The sequence below is a fragment of the Melanostigma gelatinosum genome (assembly GCF_949748355.1).
Source record: "Melanostigma gelatinosum genome assembly, chromosome: 19".
Lineage (NCBI taxonomy): Eukaryota > Metazoa > Chordata > Actinopteri > Perciformes > Zoarcidae > Melanostigma > Melanostigma gelatinosum.
Window position 1 is genome coordinate 10,857,670 of NC_136652.1, and position 18,015 is coordinate 10,875,684.

Below are 18,015 nucleotides of genomic sequence, written 5' to 3' on the forward strand. Positions count from 1 at the left end.
TTGATTAGAATAACTAAAAAGTAAATTATATATCAATATATTCATAAATAATGTATTCATCTTTAATGTATTCATTAGAAAACTAGGGTTTATAAAGTTATTCACAGTATTTTTTCAGTATACTCAGGTGCTTAAGAGAATGTTTCTACAGGAAGAGAAACTGGAATGAACATGAGCTATTTATTTGAGGAAACGGACCCACTTATGTATCACCTCACAATGGCTGATTATTGAGTTTTATCATTAAGTGACCCTCAGATTGCCGATCATATTTACTTGAATTGACTTTTCCTCTGAAGGCTGGGTATTTAAGACAGCGGAGGGATGATGATGCTGCACTCGTTGGCACTTGAGGATCTGAGCATAAGCCACATTCTCTCTCACATTCTTATGTCACCTCATTCTGGTGTAAAACAAAGTCATCCTCTTTTAATCCATGGCTAACCAAGACACTTGTTCAAAGATTGCTTGACCAACATTGTGACCTGTTCAAGAGATGACAGACTCTGTGTCTGCATAGAGTAAAGGGACATCTAACAACAGCTCTGCCCTGCCTTTCTTGGGAAATGTCAGGTTTTTACCGTGGCTTCCTCATCTCATTTTACAGGATGCGTAGAATGGGAATGATTAGAATGACATAGACAGATATGACATGGGCCCACTGGTGTACTTCCTGCTCCACAGTTCTAGACTGGCGCTCCTGTGACCACCTGTGTGGCCACCTGTGTCTGACTGCTTCTGGGCCGTTTGCTTTTTGTTGATCTCCCATGGGAAATCCTCTATTGGAAGTGGGCTGGCAGGGCTGCCTGACCCCTCTGGCGTGCTCTCGGGGGTTCCCTCTATGATCTCAATTCGGGGGGGGTCTATCAAATCCATAATGCTGAAGGGTGCTGGCTCTGGCTGGCACATCACTGACTTGTCCTCTTTAGTCTGTCGAATGGACCAACTTGAGCCTGCTTGAATTCCTATGGACACTCTGTCGTCCGTTTGTGTGGTGCTGTCGCTGCAAGGCTCCCGGCAGAAAGTCCACATGTTGTAGCACTGAGTAAAGTTGAAGAAGTTACTGTTGAAAGTCTTCAATTCCCCGCAGACATCTCTACGCAGCTCCGCCAGTTCATAGCGCATTGCTGAGATTTCGTCCTTCCACTGCATGTTGAAGGCAGCAACCATGTTAGCAGACTCTTTAAAGGCCTGAAGGGCCTGAGGGACCAGCGGCTCAGAGGCTATGGGTGAGTCAGAGGGGACCCTGTATGAAGGCGGGGATGCCGGTGGGACGGAGATGGCTGTTACGGTGGAGCTAGTACTGTGGTGGCTGCGAGCAGCAGCAGTCTCTCTCTCCAGCCTCTCCAGCTCCACATAGGCAGAGGAGCTAGCACCGTCATCATCCTCTATCATGTCGTCATTTAGTAAAGAGATCCCATCCACAACATCATATCCCTCTGGAAGACAAATTTGAATATATAGAAAGGACATTCAAAGTGAAAGGAACAGCTGGAGTGAGATTTGATTTGGATTCTGAACTAGAAAATAAACACATATCTATGGAAAACATACAGTATGCGAGTGGCAAGTAAATCCGAAGACATACAAGATCAGACCCAATGTTCGGTTTTAAGATTTAAGCGATTAAATCGGGGATGAACACTCACCATTGACTGGTGTGCTGTTCAAATATGTCTGCACCAGAGCAGTACAAAAGCGAGAGGTAACTGAGTAGTGTCATAAAATCACAAAAATGACAAATGCAAAGAAACTCTCTGTCCATTTGTGATCAATATCTAAGTGTATTGTTTGTGTTTTGGGAAGTTGCTTATTATCAGGAAAATATTTGGATGAACTTTCTGTGGTGTAGCATTTTACGGAAAATCCAAAATGGGTCAGCTCCAAGTAATAGAGCTACTTCCTGCCAGAGCCAGTACAGAATATACAGCACCTTTTTTTTAAATAGGTTATTGCCTTAACTTAAAGACAACAATTATTGTCATTAAACTCACATACTGTAGGCTTTTCCCAATGTTTTTACACTGCCTTCTCAGTCATCTCAAGGCTTCTTTCCATCTTTTCACTGCACAGCACAGCAAAGAGTGGAATTAAACATGAAATACATCAATCATCAAATCATGAATCCATTTTCTGAGAACCCTTTTCTCAAAACATATCTAAAGTGATTATTTTGTGCCATTTTGTGCAAAAGAAAAGATGCAAAGGGAGTAAAAGAATCACAACCCACTGGGTCAAGAAGCAGATATGAACCCTATTGAACATATCAGGTCCAAGGTGGCTGATTAGACCATGTGGAGTAAGTAACCCGGGGAGGGGAGGGGTCTCTCCCCCCTTCGGGGCTGAACCAGGGAGAGGCTGCAATCCCACAGTCAAAGACAGCTGACAGACTCAATGCCAAGGGTTAGACTGCCACATGTGGCCTTTTTTAAAAAGAAGTCAAATTTCCATGGAAAGAAAAAAGTAACGTTCACACATTTACAGCAGACGCATGCTGCTCTCACAAATGATTGGAGACAGTGGCAATGCGATAACATTCAGTGCTATTTTATGGTTGCCATATGAAAACATTCTGAAAAGTTTGGGAAGTACATCTCTCATACATTTACACGTACAATGTGGTCTAAGCACACTTCAAATAGAGACATGGTAAACAACTCACAAAAGCCAGCATCACATTCATCACTGTCATCAATATTCAGAGGTGTCAAGGTTTAAAGAAGAAACTTTAAAAGTCTGAGGTTTTGTGAGTTGTTTGGAACCGTGTTTGCTACTTAGGATAACATAATGAGATATTTCTACCAACTATATATATATAAATATATATGTAAACTCTATGTATCTATTGTTTTTATTGAGAAGGCAGTGCAAAAACACACATATACATAGATATATGTATGTGTGTCGACATTAAAATACCTGCAACAATCATCACTGATGCCTCCAGTTGTTCATTCCACCTGGTTATCCTTCAAGAGATGGATGGTCAAATGGAGAGGGGTTTGCTGCTCGTCTGCCCTATGGAGCAGGATGGGATCCCTTCCCCACTCAAGGGCCCACTAGCCTCACACGGGGGTTTGGTTCATAAGCCGCTTACAATTCAATTATAAACTGGAACTGAATGCTAACGTAAAAAACATGATTCCAGGAATCAATGTTTATCTTAGCCAAGGATAAGTTACTTAAATAGTTATTTACAGTGCAAAGAGTACACCAAAGGAGAAATATAATTTAGAGTGTGGCTTGACTGGGAGGTGACGGTGCTGTATACAATTAATCACCATCCAGGGAACCCTTCCTCTGGGTTGCTATAACCTTATCTGACATATAATAATTGATGCATCATGCCAATCTTCAAAATACAACTTCAAAACATATTGTACAGTCAACTGCTTGTTTTTAGTCCACATAGAGCTGACAGGTTTGGAGCAGAGAGTTCAATGAATAGAGTTCAGCAAATAAGACAGTGGGATTGGAGAACACTCCTTTTATCCTCAGTACTTGTCACATCGAAGAAATCGTAGATGGAAACCCAATTGAATATGAAAGGATTCCAAAAAAAGAAAAGTCCAGATTGCAGAAGAAAACAAAATCCACAAAATGAGTAAAAGTGCAATTGTCTCCAATATTTAATTGACAGAAAAGTGTACAAAAACAATAGAAATCCAGGTCACAATATTTAAAAATGCACATATTTAAAGAAAAATGTTTCAATAGGGTTCATAGCTTTACTCTTGCAGGTAAACATCAAATGCACTTTGTGAGGGAGTTACTGCGAAGACTGCTTGCACAAAGAACCTGAAGTGCTAATTTTATATTGCTTGCACTGTGTCGCACAAAACCTTGACATTCTTGCATGTTGTATTAAAAAAGCAGCACATAGGACGTGTAAATATGCGAGTCCATAAACAGAATGTGCAGTTTTCAGAACATTTTGAGTCTGTTTCCACTGTCACATTGAAATTGTGGCGAAATATTTTTTTTTAATATGAATCTGTTGAATTGGAAACTTTCAGTTGATGACGACAGTGATTCTTAAACTTAGAGGAAGTCCTCTAATAAACTTTGCATATAATTCATTCGTTATTTTGACTGAGACTTGCATCTCATACAACACAATACAACAATACTGCAAGTGATTGAAGGTTGTAGTACTCAAACTCGAATGTACCAGAATCAGTAGATGGTTCCTTTGTGCAACCAGTATGTGTTCTAGTCAATAGAGGTTGTTGACTTACCTTAAATTGGTTACAAGATTGTGCTTTTTTATTTATTTTACGAGGTCAATGACCAGATCAGGTACAAAGCATATGCTAATGTATCGGTGCAACAGAGCAGGGGGAGGACAGGCGGAAGGCTAGTGTCCTCAGCCCTCCCTGAGTAACTCACACGCTTGGCACAACACATATATAACACCACAGTTTAACATGCTTAGGGGTAAGGCCTGCTCCTCCTAGGCATGCCATGGTGTGTCGCTGTGCTGTGTTGTAATATTGTGTACCGTGAGGCATCTCAGTGTTTATGCGACCCTCCCACCCTTCATTAGTCTACAGCTTGGCAGCACCACAAGTGACCAACCAGAAGCTTGGCTAATGATGCGTGAATCGTGCAAAGTAACACACAAGCAAATCCATCTCAACCATTTGGAGTATGCAGAGGCAAAAACAAAACACACGCACACCAAAGCTTCCAAAGAAAAAAGAACTGGTGATCATTCAGCCCGGCATCGCTGACGCTCAAGGGTTCCCCACTGTACATATGCAGGTATGTCCAGTTTGTGCGCATGTATAGGATGTATGAGGATATGTAGTCTAAGCCCTCTCTCATTTAGGGGGGGGGATTGTTTTACCTGTTGTGGATCTGAGAGTTGAAGTGACAGTGGAGGATGTCATTGAAGGCAAGCAGTCGTCATCTTGGGAATAACCGGCCTGAATTGCACGGAGGTAACTGTGGCTTCGAGTGCGGAACGAACCGGGCAGGTCCAAGGCTTCCATGGCCTGGGATTCTACTTCACTAAAAACGGACTCGCAAACTGACTCAAACTGGCCATTGATCTCAGTCTCACTCACCTGAGAGACAAAAACAGGAATAGCAGTCCTTAATTTTTCCTCGTCCTTTCTCTTTCTCACTTTGATTCTTCCCCTTTGCACAGCAAATATGAAGGAGTGTTAGCGTAAGGAAATGCCACTGTCATTCCGACCTTAAACTGAATAAATGTCAAGATCAAATGAAAAAAGGCAGATGACAACAGGAAACAATCAGAAAAATATTCATATTGTGTTAAAACATTCCATTCACCTCCTACCCCAAAACTAAGATGTACGCTGCAGTCTCAATTCTTCATGTAGCTCTTACAAACATTCTGAATTATTCTAGCTTACACAAGATGAATTCACTTATTGTCAAGAACATGCAACTAAATCATGCCGCTATAAAAGGAGCTATCTATCTATCCAATTCTGTTCTCTCCTGTCATGTCCTCTTCTGTCCTCTGTCCACATAGTTTTTTCTTAAAATGTGTTTAAAGTGTATGTTAAAGTGTTTAACATACAAAATTAAATTACAGAAGAGAAATGTTTCACTATTATTTCAGACCTTTTTCATTTTAATTATTAATTACCCTTCGATTACCTATTAATCAACCCTTCTTTTGGACAAAATCTCTCCTCCTTTTGTTACTCCTTCTCCTTATGGAGGGTCTGTAGCTGTGTCACAAATCTTCATAGCTACCACGTCTTGTTCCACCATGGAGGTCCAAAACAGACTTGCACAATTGATCCAACTGTAAAGATTCATAGCAGGGTATGCAAAAGGGAGATCGCTGAAAAGGTTGGTGTGAGGTAAGACATGACGTCAATGTGTCTTTTGGCCCTAGTCTCTAATTCTAAACATAAGTCGTAGAAAAATACTCTCGGCTGACAAAAACAAAACTGCTGCTTTTGGTGTTGTTTGCTAGCTAGTTAGCTGGCATGCCACAACAGCAGGAGAGGGATACATCGTTTGTGAGCGGTCGTCTCCAGATATCCGTGGGCCAAATCAGGATACAGACTAATGTGAAACTGATATGTTAGTTTCTTAATTATGTACAATAACATGATTCTTATTCAAACAAAACACTTCAAAATCTTTAAATCATCAATTTCCAGTCCAAAACAGCACAAATTAGTTATGCCTGTTGAGACAGCCATGGCTATGTCTTCTAAACAATCAGCTGTGGACCTCCAATATGGACACCGGTGGATGTTTTATGTCTCCGTGAAGCCCTCCGCACAAAGCTACCACATGCAAAACAACTTAACATAAGCTCTTATTAATGTCTCCAGGTGTTGCCTCTGTGCGATGTATGTGTTTAAAACTCACCTGGCTGACGCAGCTAGCCTGACTGAGGGTGCTGACGGCGCGCATGTAGCTCTGGTTGCGAGAGCGGAAGGGCGGAGGGTGAAAGGCGGCAGGGTCCAGCGTGACACTAGGGTGGGGTCGCATTTCTCTTGTGGTTTGCAAGTGGTAGCCCTGGCTGAACGAGGACAGGGGGTAGGGATAGATACGATTGCACAATTCAAAAGCCACACATGGAACATCACTGGATAATAATGTACCGAACAAATCTACTGGTTAGCATCAATGGGAATGGCGTGTCTTCTGTTTGGTGTGGGTCATGTTTGAGGATCTCAAATGAACATCAGCCACCTGAGTGACTCGTGACCATTTCTGAACTGCTGATATCCACATGGAACTATTTTTGCGTGACTTCGCTTCTAGTTTAGCTTCAAGTGTCCTGTGAGAAAACATTCTTCCATCCCAAAAGTATAGAGAGCATGTGTTCGGCTTGTCTCTGGTTCTTATATGAGAAAAATAATGAGAGCTGCAAGCTGCAATTATGAGATATTATTACATTCTCCACCAGGCTAGAAAACAAGAGGGCGGATTTGTTTGTGGACAAAAGCCAAAGTGATCAGAACCCAGCTGAGATGATGGTAACACAAATAGCACAGAGCACTGAGTGGCAATAGGGGATGACGGATGCATGACACCTCCCCAGGTTCACAGAATTTGGCTACATCTGAAAGCCCCACTGCCTGGAAAAAAAAACCAGTCACAGACACCAATAAGCCGAGTAAAAACAAGCTGCGCGGCGACAAGCTTAGTGTGAATGTGAAAGTGACAGAAAAGCATCATCTGGGTCACAAATGCACTTAATGGGATATGAGTTCACCACAGATAAATGATTAGGAAATGATTAAAGAGTATCTCGACACCCCCTGAAAGTATTTGACCTGCAGTGGTTTAACTTTTCACCTTGTGGCAAAGAAGTACAGGTGAACTCCACAACCCAGTCAGAGGTGGAACAGAGCTGAGACTGTCGGCCGGAGAGGGCAGCAAGGATCCTCTGGCTGGCTGTCTTATTATTATTATAATGATTTAATAACCATTATTGTAATTATAATAATAATTACTATTATTGACACTGTTTTTTAAGGCCTGTTAATAATTAATCTATAATATTTCCCACTCTTCTTGACATACATATATATATATATATATATATATATATATATATATATATATATATCTCATTTTATTTTTCCATGGCAATAAGAACTGTGCTCCACACTTCTCAACACAATAGTCAGTAACTTTGATGTCTGCCCTCCTGTGGGACAATGATTCCCTCATCCAGTAAGCCCCGGTACATTTCAGCCTGCTCTCTAGAGGCTGACATTCTGTAAATGTGACAGTTTTGCTACAGACTTGTCAACAACACTGTGATGAGATGAGGAACGTTGCCAGTGTAAGATGTTGAGCAAATATTGAAACTAGCATATGAAAAAGGTCACACACACAAAAACCCAATTGGCATTACAGCAGAGCACTACTCTTGTTCTCATGAAAGAGTTGTCAATCGAATACTTAGCCCACAATGCTTAAGAGCAAGTAGGTGATGTGGTTATAAAACAAGCCAACAAGTCATACAGCCCGGCTTAAAAATAGCAGCTTGATACAGTTATCCAGGCGTGCGTACAATGATGTAAGGAACGGCAACCAAAACTCTCTTTTTGGTGCCAAGCAACTTCACTTGGAATCACCAAATCATGTGAAACCTCTTCAAAATCTCTCAGGGACAGCTCAGCAGGATCAGCAAACAACAGCTTTACTTGGACAGTGAGTTGGGGTTCGGCGGTTCAAAGGGCAGAAGATCTGAATTCAAATTTCACGTATAGGTTGAGAAGGAAATAATGATTGGTCTAGATTTTAGACAAACCTATTTGAATGCGCTCCCTTGTAACCGATCCTTAAAAACACTGAATATGTTTTACATACAGACGCAGCAGCGTGTAGTTAGAGGAGTTGAAGTGCATGTCAGTTGTGCATGAAACGTTTCTGGTCATTCCCGGAACATTGTTCATTATTCCTTAACATACTACAGCTAAAGAAGTGTGTGGAGTAGTTTGCATTAAACACGCTGCATGTTAGCGTCACCACCATGATTGTGTGAGTGTTTGTGTGCAACACTGTGAAGCTTAACCCTTTAACCATTTCTACTGACCTCATATTAAAGTCGTACCACTATCTTTTATCAGTCACTGGAACTGACAGTCCAATTCCTGACTCCTCAGATTCACTCAAGACACAAAATCTATGCCCTTGCATGTGATAATTAATAATTCATGAAAAAGCAGTTAATTTCGGTGACCCTAAAGACAACCACCAAATTCCTGAGCTATTCCCATAAATGATTGTACAATTTGAAAAGGTACATTTCTAAAGCGTTGCCTAGTTTTCAGCATACCTTCCGAGCATCCATTAATCCTTTTAATGGTTTCATGAAAACAATTGGAATAAATTGAAATCAACACATAGCTTTGGCGCGGACATATTAAGCTCGGCAGCCAAGCCTACCTTTGGGAATCTAAATGGGGTCTCTGCATGGCTGATTTGAGGACGAGAGCATCAGGCCGAATGGCCTTCTGTGGGGAGGTCTTAGGGCTGGTGTCAGAGTCACCACTCTCATCATCCACCTCTCCCATAGCTTTGACATAACTGCTACTGCGCATCCGTCGACACGGGATCTCGTCGTCGTTCTCACCTGGGTATCCACCCCACTCATCTTGGGGTACCTGTGGGAGATAACACACCTGTATTAAATACGACATGCACATTCATAATCGTGAGGTTATATTACTTGAGTACTTCAGCAGGTATCTGTGGTGACTTGTTTAGCCATGTGACAGTGGGTCGTCCTGCTCAGAGACAAAAAAAAAAATCAGGCTTGTAGATTGCGCTACATCAGAGATATTATTTGCAAGTACAATGGGGTCCAATTAGCCAAAGAGTGTGTGAGAACTGTATCAGACAAGTGGTTAGACAAGCTCTGGCTGGATTTTCCCTAAACAGAAAATTACCGGTAAGCCGATTCACATCCCTGGTTTCAAGCTCCACCTCTATTTCATTCCCCTCTGAGCCTGGGATCTCAAATTAAACTCAATGCTCAACCTTACTCCACCCATGATAATCAGATCCAATGGGTTTCTCTAAGCTCAGTTCCTGACTGCAACCACAAACGGGCACTTTGTGTCATTCTTGTGAAAAACATGAACCACTGAAATTGGTGAAATGGCACAAACCAACTCAGCTAAACTTGACAACTAAAGGAGTAGCTGATGTCAACAGGATACACTACTCGTTTGTACCTCAAGTGTTGGAAGTAAAATGTTACAAAGTAACAGGATACTGTATTTATATCGCTTTTTCCTGTAATGCAGTAGTGAAACACGCTAGCAATTTTAGTGGTCTAAAAACAAATACCTCTTTCTTCGATCTTAATATTTTGAGACATGACAAACACCCACGGCAGAATCCATCATCTAAAGGAGTTGTAGTATTTTTCTAAGCCGTAGAACTTTAAATATATTTTAATCAATATCAAGTTTTCCAGTTTCGCAGCATGTCAGCATTTGAACAACTATATAACTTTAATAATATCCACAAACCTTCCTTTCAGTCATTTTAATGGAGTCCATGTTTGTGGTTTGGAAGTAAATCAACATGAAGTAGATTCATCAGCATGTCTCTAGAGGAGCTCAAAGACTACCTTACTTCTGCAGGATCATCAAACCAGTTGAATGGGAAGGCTAAAACAACCTTTGAGAATAGCGCTCACATTGCAAATCAAAACATGGGCATACTTAATTCAAGGATTTGTAGAAAAAGATTAATGGAATTTGCCTCCCACGTTTGGCGGTGATGCAGTTTGTGTGTTTTTATGCTTGCACAGCTAATGCTGCCAATCATAGTGCTGAGGCTACGGCTGCAACTTATAAATCAGCACACTGTGGTTAATGGCACAGCATCGCTGCTTAGATTAGCTTTGAATGACAGCCAAAGGAGGGCAGCATATGTTTTTGACATGCAGTACCTGAATGTGATCAAAAACGACAAATGATTAACATTCAAATAGGTTTGTAACCACGGCCATGACATAAGGTAGCATAAATAGCATGTTGTGTTAAATACACTCATACGTGTGACTGTTCTTAACATTATGGCATCAGGATTAACATAGTGATTAAGTGATTGTGAGCTAATTACTGTACACTGTGTGGTGTTCTGCTACTAACGTCTACACATAACCAAGTGCTCATGTACTGAAAACCAGTTTTAATTCGATTTTAATGTCACAGAAATCTAAAATCGTATCCAGATGATCTAGATTTTTGATTGCCATATTGAATATACCGTTTACATTTCAGCTCACCTGATTTGACTGAGACTGAACTGTGATTTTAACATTGACAAATTATTCATGAGATGTAAATCAATGCCCCTCACAAACACAGTGAGGTTTTTGTGCTCCCGAAGATGATGATTTACGATGGCAATGCGTCACACACTACAGGCACAATATTGATTGAGTCGTGTACTTAAGTACGACAACTGTGTCAGTGTGTGTGGTGCAGCTGTAGCGGGCGTCCCAGTGGACAGGGCAGCCTTAGCTCTTGAAACGACAGCCTCAGGCGAAGGGCTGTCCCCCAATGCTCCGCGACTTCCTCACTTTGCCCGATCACAGAGCTTTGCTGTTTCTCTGCCACAGTCGCTGAACTGTTCTCACAGAGAGCAGAGCGGCTGATGGTTTCTCGATCACATCTGTTGTCACTATCTGCTCCCGCCACCTCTCCCCCCGCTCAGTCTTTCCTTTTCTGACTCGATGTTCCGCTTCAGCAGGGCAGACAGGTTAAAGACAAGACAGCATTGGGCACATGGGAGGTGGCAAGTGGGAGAATTCAGAGAGAAAAGATCTGCTAATAATAGCACCCATTGCTTTCCACCATCATTAATCGAGCTTATTTTACTCGGATGTTTTTGTCGTCAAAATGAAAAGGGTTGGGAAGCATTTTAGACCACATGCTACGAGAACTCTCCTTTGAATCTTCTTGGGCAGCATGACTCTCTGCCATGTTGCAAGTATACAACAGCAGAGTAGGGAAATGAATGACGATCCTTCGGTTTGCTAATGTTGCAATATTAGGTTATCATCTTTGTTTGCCATCCTGTTTAAAAAGAAAATAAGGTTGTGCTTTCCAGCTTGGAAAGGTAACATGAAAATTAGCTGACCTGCTTCTGTCTTCCTTCAAAGACCTATCAGTAAAACCATCACACACACACTAATTTGCTCTGCATACATTTATCCTCTCCCACATGAGTGGAATGAAATGAAGCAATTGTCTGGAAACTAAATTAATTACAGCTTAAAGACAGCAATAAAGTAAAAGAATCATTTTCCTCCGAATGCACGACCATTGATCGTCTGGGGCTGTGGTTAACAAGGCAGCCATCACTCATGGACGCGTCGCGCTAGCTTATTAGCATTACCTATTTTCTGCTGTTTGACACCATCATTAGTTACTAAACACTGAGAATTTGAAGCATCTTTTCACTGCAGAGGGTTCATTTCGTAAGACCGTGTAGCAAACGCTAATGAACACTGACCTGTAAGAACTGGCCGAACAGTTTGTTGTTCATAAGTGAGTCCTGTCATTTCTTCCCAGAGTGTGCTGTTACGTTGCTGGTTGTTGAAGTGATGAAATATGTAATTTGTGACACTGAATTCAGTCTACTTAAGTCAGTCGTAGGTTTTGAAAGCTTGGTTACCTTCTTGTTGTAACTGCAAGCAAGATGTTGAACACCTTTTGACAGAAGTCCAGATTATAACCCAAATCTGTCCCTGTAACTGTGGCATGTATTGCTAGGTAAATGCTCTGTTGGTTCATCAGGCATACAGTTCCAGTGTCTAAATGCAGAGTGCTCCAAGATACATCATTTATTGCAATGGCCACTGTTTATAGGGGGGGAGACCAGCTCAACCTTTAGGGATGTTGCAGTTGATACTCTACTAGAGACATCAAGAGGAGACAAAGCTCCTCCCCAGATAATCTTTTCAAGTTTCCTGCCAATCATTTGAGAGATTTCATGATTACTCTAAGAGGGAAAGCACTGCACTGGCTACATTTCTGACAAGCAAGGGCAAGAAGATATGATTGAGTGAAGCTAGATGATTTATGGACTACTGTAAAAGATGTGCACAGTTTGCCTTAACTGCACACATTATACTGTTTCTCACATTCAAAACATGCTTCAAGGCCTTTGGACCATGGCCAAAGCATTTAATGTTTACACTTTGTTTACTCAGCTTTACCCCATTAAAATGAAGTATTTCTCATACACAGGAGACTAAGTAAGCCATAAACAATGTCATTATTAAAGCAAGCAATACAAATTCAAAAATGGAAAAATGTTTGTTTTTAGGACCTAAAGTGATTTATTGCAGGCTCTTTAAGTTATTTGTAAAATCAACATTGTCACATTGCACAATATCTCTACATTGAGCCTCATTTAGATCATAAAAGTTCAGATTCATAGCTGTAAATTATTACAGATGTATTATTCTTTACTGGAAGGCTAATTCCTGTCGACTTCCTGTGTCTGTCTGTTGAAGTTCCATGATGATCTTTAAGATTTCCACAATAATATATATTTTCGTGTAATCGTCATTTTGTTTTGACCTAAGCGTCACCCTACACTACAACTGAGGTTGTTTGGTTTGGAGGCAAGCCTGAAGACTCGACACTTGACTGAAATAAGATTATGTCAACAGCTTGCCCAATGCAGACCTTTCCTCCTCATCACAAGTGAACACGGACCTAAAGGACCCAGACAAACCAAACAGATAAAATCCGATGAGCACACAAAGCAATGACCACACCGCCTGAGTACAGATCCCCCCCCCCCTCTCCTATTCCACTGAATAAGGCTCTCAGTGTGTAACGCTCGGTGCAGAATGTGCCCATGTGGCGGCTGCAGGGTTTCTGCCCGCTGACACATAAGCTTGTCAAATGCCAGTTAGAGAGCCTCTGTATTGACAGAGTCTTCCTGTCCCCATGGCACACAAACAACTGCAGTTTGTGTATCTGTGCGTAATGGTGCACTACACATCGAAGCGCACGCACTGGGCAAAGATTCAACCTCTTCTCCTTCTCCAAGTATGAACAGAAATGCATCGAATAGCTTTATGTAAGAGCAGCACCGTTCACTGTCATTAGTAAAATTAGGGTCAGTAAAATTCAATCCTAGTGCATGCATATAGGTCAGTCTTGCAAATGTTTCTGAAATTGGGTCCAAATGCAAGTGTGGCCAACAAATTTAGCGTTTTCCGTGATTGCGTGAGGACTGGCACAATGTGAAAAAAGGGCTAAAGCGGGATGAATGTCAGTAGAAGGCATACGTCATCTTGAGGGGGAGTTGGGGGTAAACTTTAATAATGGCCAACCACTTCAGCTCTTTTCATCCCCATTACAAGAAGTAGACCATTTCATAATGGCGTGTCCAGGCCAACTTCTACTGATAGAGAAGTGTTCTTCGGAGGTGCAGAGTTTCAAAGCACAGCTATCCCCTAAATATGTTGTTAAGGTCTGATGATGCCCCTTTTGTGGTTGAAAACAATGTTTTCATTATTTGTATATCTTAAATCACCTTCATGTGAAGCTGATTGAAACGTGAATTTAAGCTTACGGTATTCTAATGCTGCACTGACTGTGAGTCACTCTGGACGAGAGCCTTTGCTAAATGCTGAAAATTGAAAATGAAAAGAAATTGAATCAGACATAGCCGTTACCTGAAAAACTTTTGACTGTCTTTTGAAGCCAGTACCTGTGGCTAAACTCGTCCTGTCCTGTTAATATGTCAGATGGAATGGCAAAGACGAAGGCCTGGAAACTGTGTGTTACACAATGTATTTCTAGTTTAGTTTGCAACCTACATCAGCTCTGGCTTAACAGTATATCTTTTTTGTTCGGACACCTAACCTGTGTGTTTTCCACATCAAAGTCTCGCTCAGGTATAGCCTCGTGTCCTCTTCCACCATGACATTGATTCCATCAATCGATCCCTACATCTTAATCGACAATAGCTCCCCGAGGTGACGACACAAAAGTGAATCCTGGTTAAATATATTGGCTTCTCACTCTGGACACTGTAATTGCCCTCAGGAGAGCAACAGACAGAAAGGTGGAACCTGAAAGGCCTCCCTGGCAGGATTTGTAATCAATACATCAATTACTGCTTTTTACTCAGAAGGTGCTCTATGGGGATGGGTGGATATTGATCTCAATTATTGTTTGTTATATTTTCAGACAGGTGATGTTCAAGCTTTCTATGCATTTAGATAGATATTCAACAATGACAAGAATCATATTGCATCGGACGAGGGCGATATATTTGATCTTTTAAACAAAGAATAGCACCATTACTTTGTGTCAAGGTTTAAATGTATATCAGGGGATTACATGGCGTTCCGATTCATCTTTTTAAATTGTATTCTGCATATCTTTGAATTTGGAAAGCACTTCCTGCTTAAGCTTGAAAAGTTCTATATGAATACAATTATTATCATTACTACACGAGTTACTTATCTCTACTTTCTTATCTGCAACAGAAAATGAATCAGTAAAACAATGGCTTGAAAGATTTCTTAAAAACGATCACTGCAGGCTCTGGATGGGAATGGGCCTTGTGTGTATATTGTGTCACTCTAAGCCCGTCAGTAAACTGCAGCCCGTTGCCCATACATGCTGCTGCACTCCACTCACGTGGGACTGAATCCTGGTACATGGCGACGGACTGCTGCACAGGTAAATTGGACTCTGTCGTAAAGGCCTAATTAAAATGGATTTTTGTTTTTTAAAGTGATGTGTTTAAAAGTAGCTCATAACATATTTGCTAATCTGCTACTGTATAATGTACAGAATCACTTAACTGCGAGCTTGTCCCAATACAGTGGGAGAGAATTAAGGATGACGTGTGGAAATCTTTGGACCGCAGTGCTATTATTGTGTTTTGGTTGTTGATTGGAAACGGCCCCAAGGGAGGACATCATTTCACGTATTTTGGCCAATCATATATTAGCATGAAAAAATGTAATAAATTAAATTGATAGAGGTCCAGCCCTGAGGGAGGACAGCAGGAGACCATCCTCTTGTGCCCACCACCACCACCATTTGTTTTGCCTGCCCTGCATGTGTAGCTGTGGAAGCATTTTTAATTACATTTTCAATCATAGATTTCTTCCAAATAAGAATGGAAAATATTTAATAAATAATAATGAGATGTTGTGATGGTTTATTTCAACCAGTCCTTGTATATGTGTGTATATATAGTGCCTGGAATATACATTCAAATTTCCAAAGTCGAGCCATACATTGAACCACTTATTGTACATGAACTTTGTTTGAATTCTGTCCATTTCTTAAACATAAATCAAGTAAAGGACAACTTACCTGCAGGTAGTGACATGTTCGCGATGAAGGCTTGTGGTCCATGTGCATCATGGGTTTCTCTAGATTAAGCGATGACTTCCTGTAGGCCTCCTTGGCCTGGCTGACTGTCAGTGTCGACCAGGAGCTCCTCTTCATGAATTTGCCCTCGGGCGCCATGGCCATGCTTTCACAGGTTGAGCACTTGACATCATTGTGACTCTTAGAGGTCTTGAGTGACAGGTCTCCAAAGTGATGACTCTGCATGGAATCTGGGTAGCAGTGGCTGACATGTTCCCCATGGTGCCTCGACATGACACTGGGTGTGCGGTAGGTGCTGTCACTATCCAGGTTGTCGTCGGAGCTCCACCAGCCGCCAGAGCGGTGCTTGCGTTCTTTGCTCTTGCTCCTCTTGCTACCATGTTTGGTGGAGTGGTGGCCATGATGGTGATATCCGCCTCCACCTCCCATAATATCACCCTTTGTGCCATTCATCTTGGACGATCCCTCCAGTGAGTGGGACTTGGTGAAGAGCTTCTGGACAGAATGAACAAGGTGTCTGATGCGGCCAGGGCTCTCGCTGCGTTGCTCAGTGGTGGTGGAGGTGCGCTGGTACTGTAGCGTGTGGAAGCCATCGCGGTGTAGCGGCATTTGTTTCTCAAACTGGTCCAGTAGGTTAGCAGGAAGGCGGTTGCTCTTGGTGCCGGCGAGATGGGAGGAGGCGGCCGCGGCGGCCGCGGCGGCCGCGACCGCTGGGGAGGTGGCAGAGGCTGTGATGGCGGCACAGTCGTCCCGCGTGGCTGAGTCATAATACTGAGAGCTGTAGTGCATTCTGGGAAAGGTGCTGCTGGAGATGTGGTCAGGAACAGCAGCTGGAGGCATCATGACGGGGGTCATCATCATGCAGTCCGAGTGGATGGAGCTGCGTGGCGAGTAGCGGTGGTGGAAGTCCATGGGGCAGCTCTCTGTGGGGCTGAGCAGGTAGGATGAGTGGCGGGACTCGGAGCCATGGTGAGCATGGAGGTCATGGACGTGGGGGTCATAGTCCAAGCCATAGGGTAAAGGGATCTGGTGCTGGGAACGGCTGCCCGATAAGCCCTTCATGTTCCTGGCTGGAGGGAGGCGTCTGTCTTCATTGAACTTTCGAGACGGGGACCAAGGTGAAAACGTCTGGTCTGTTTCAGAGAAGGGGAAAGAAAGAGGGAAATAAGATACAAGCAGGTTGGAGCGAGACTGATTGCGCTCTGTAAATCTCTCGTCCTCCCACTTTATGCTGTTTCCAACACAGTATACCAAGGGACCTGTAATGCGACTGAACACTCTTGCAATGGAGAGACCAAATGAGAAGTTGTTGCAGAATTAAAATACACATGGAAGTGTAGTTATTATTAATTAGAGCACGTTAACAAGCTGTTAACCTGCACTAAAAGAGACAAACAAGACAAGAATCAATATACTGCTTTTATGAAGGCACAAATATATTTCTCATTTATCTCATGCAAAAACAATACCACAGTCAGTGAAATTGGCAAAATTTTATAATTTATGTTATGTACTGTATCACATATCACTTGCAGCTATCTTTTTTTAAAACAGTGTATACACTTGATTTGAAGTACGCCACCGTAGGTTTGTCACCACACATTTTTCTTTTATAAATACCAGTTTGCGTATGGGGAACGGTGCATGTATGTTTTTTTGTGTATGCATATCGCATTCTCGTAAGCAGAAGGGAACTCACTCTCTCAATAAATCTCCTCTGGAATCTGTGCTAAAGTTATTATTTCCTCAAGCCTCGAGTGGTGAACCAGTGGTTATTAGCTATATGCCGCATTATAGTGAGAGGAGCTGTGCACATCACTGGGCAGTGATCACAAAGAGCAACACATTTTGAACAACTTTTTTTACACTTTGCAATTTGAGAATTAAGTAGCTTTTTTATATGAAGGGTTAAAAAGTGCAGCATAACCTCCTAAATCCTTTTGCTCTTATCTCTGCAAGGCGCTTAATGATGAATGCTCACCAACCACCATAAGTTTTTCTATATTATCTTAAAAAACACAGTTTATTATTATATCCAACAGTTATTGTACTCAACGTTAAAAATGTGATAAATACCTGCAATTCTATCAAGGCTCTCGCTATGATATCATGCATCATTTACGATTGTGTTGCCTCTAAACATGAAGATTGTTTCGTTCGACATAACTGG

At 41.9% G+C, this 18,015-nt stretch overlaps 2 protein-coding genes across 2 annotated transcripts in view; one reads left to right on the top strand and one right to left on the bottom strand.

The window, feature by feature from the left end:
- ptprk (protein tyrosine phosphatase receptor type K) overlaps positions 1-18,015 on the top strand; it is a 301,307-nt gene that overhangs the window by 127,625 nt on the left and 155,667 nt on the right. The window lies entirely within an intron of this gene.
- dlgap2b (discs, large homolog-associated protein 2b) lies at positions 628-16,907 on the bottom strand (the record flags this gene model as incomplete). Its single annotated transcript, XM_079291338.1, has 5 exons — positions 628-1,439; positions 4,850-5,069; positions 6,361-6,514; positions 8,899-9,116; positions 15,828-16,907. 5 exons carry the CDS (start codon positions 16,905-16,907, stop codon positions 628-630), a joined length of 2,484 nt encoding a protein of 827 aa, XP_079147464.1.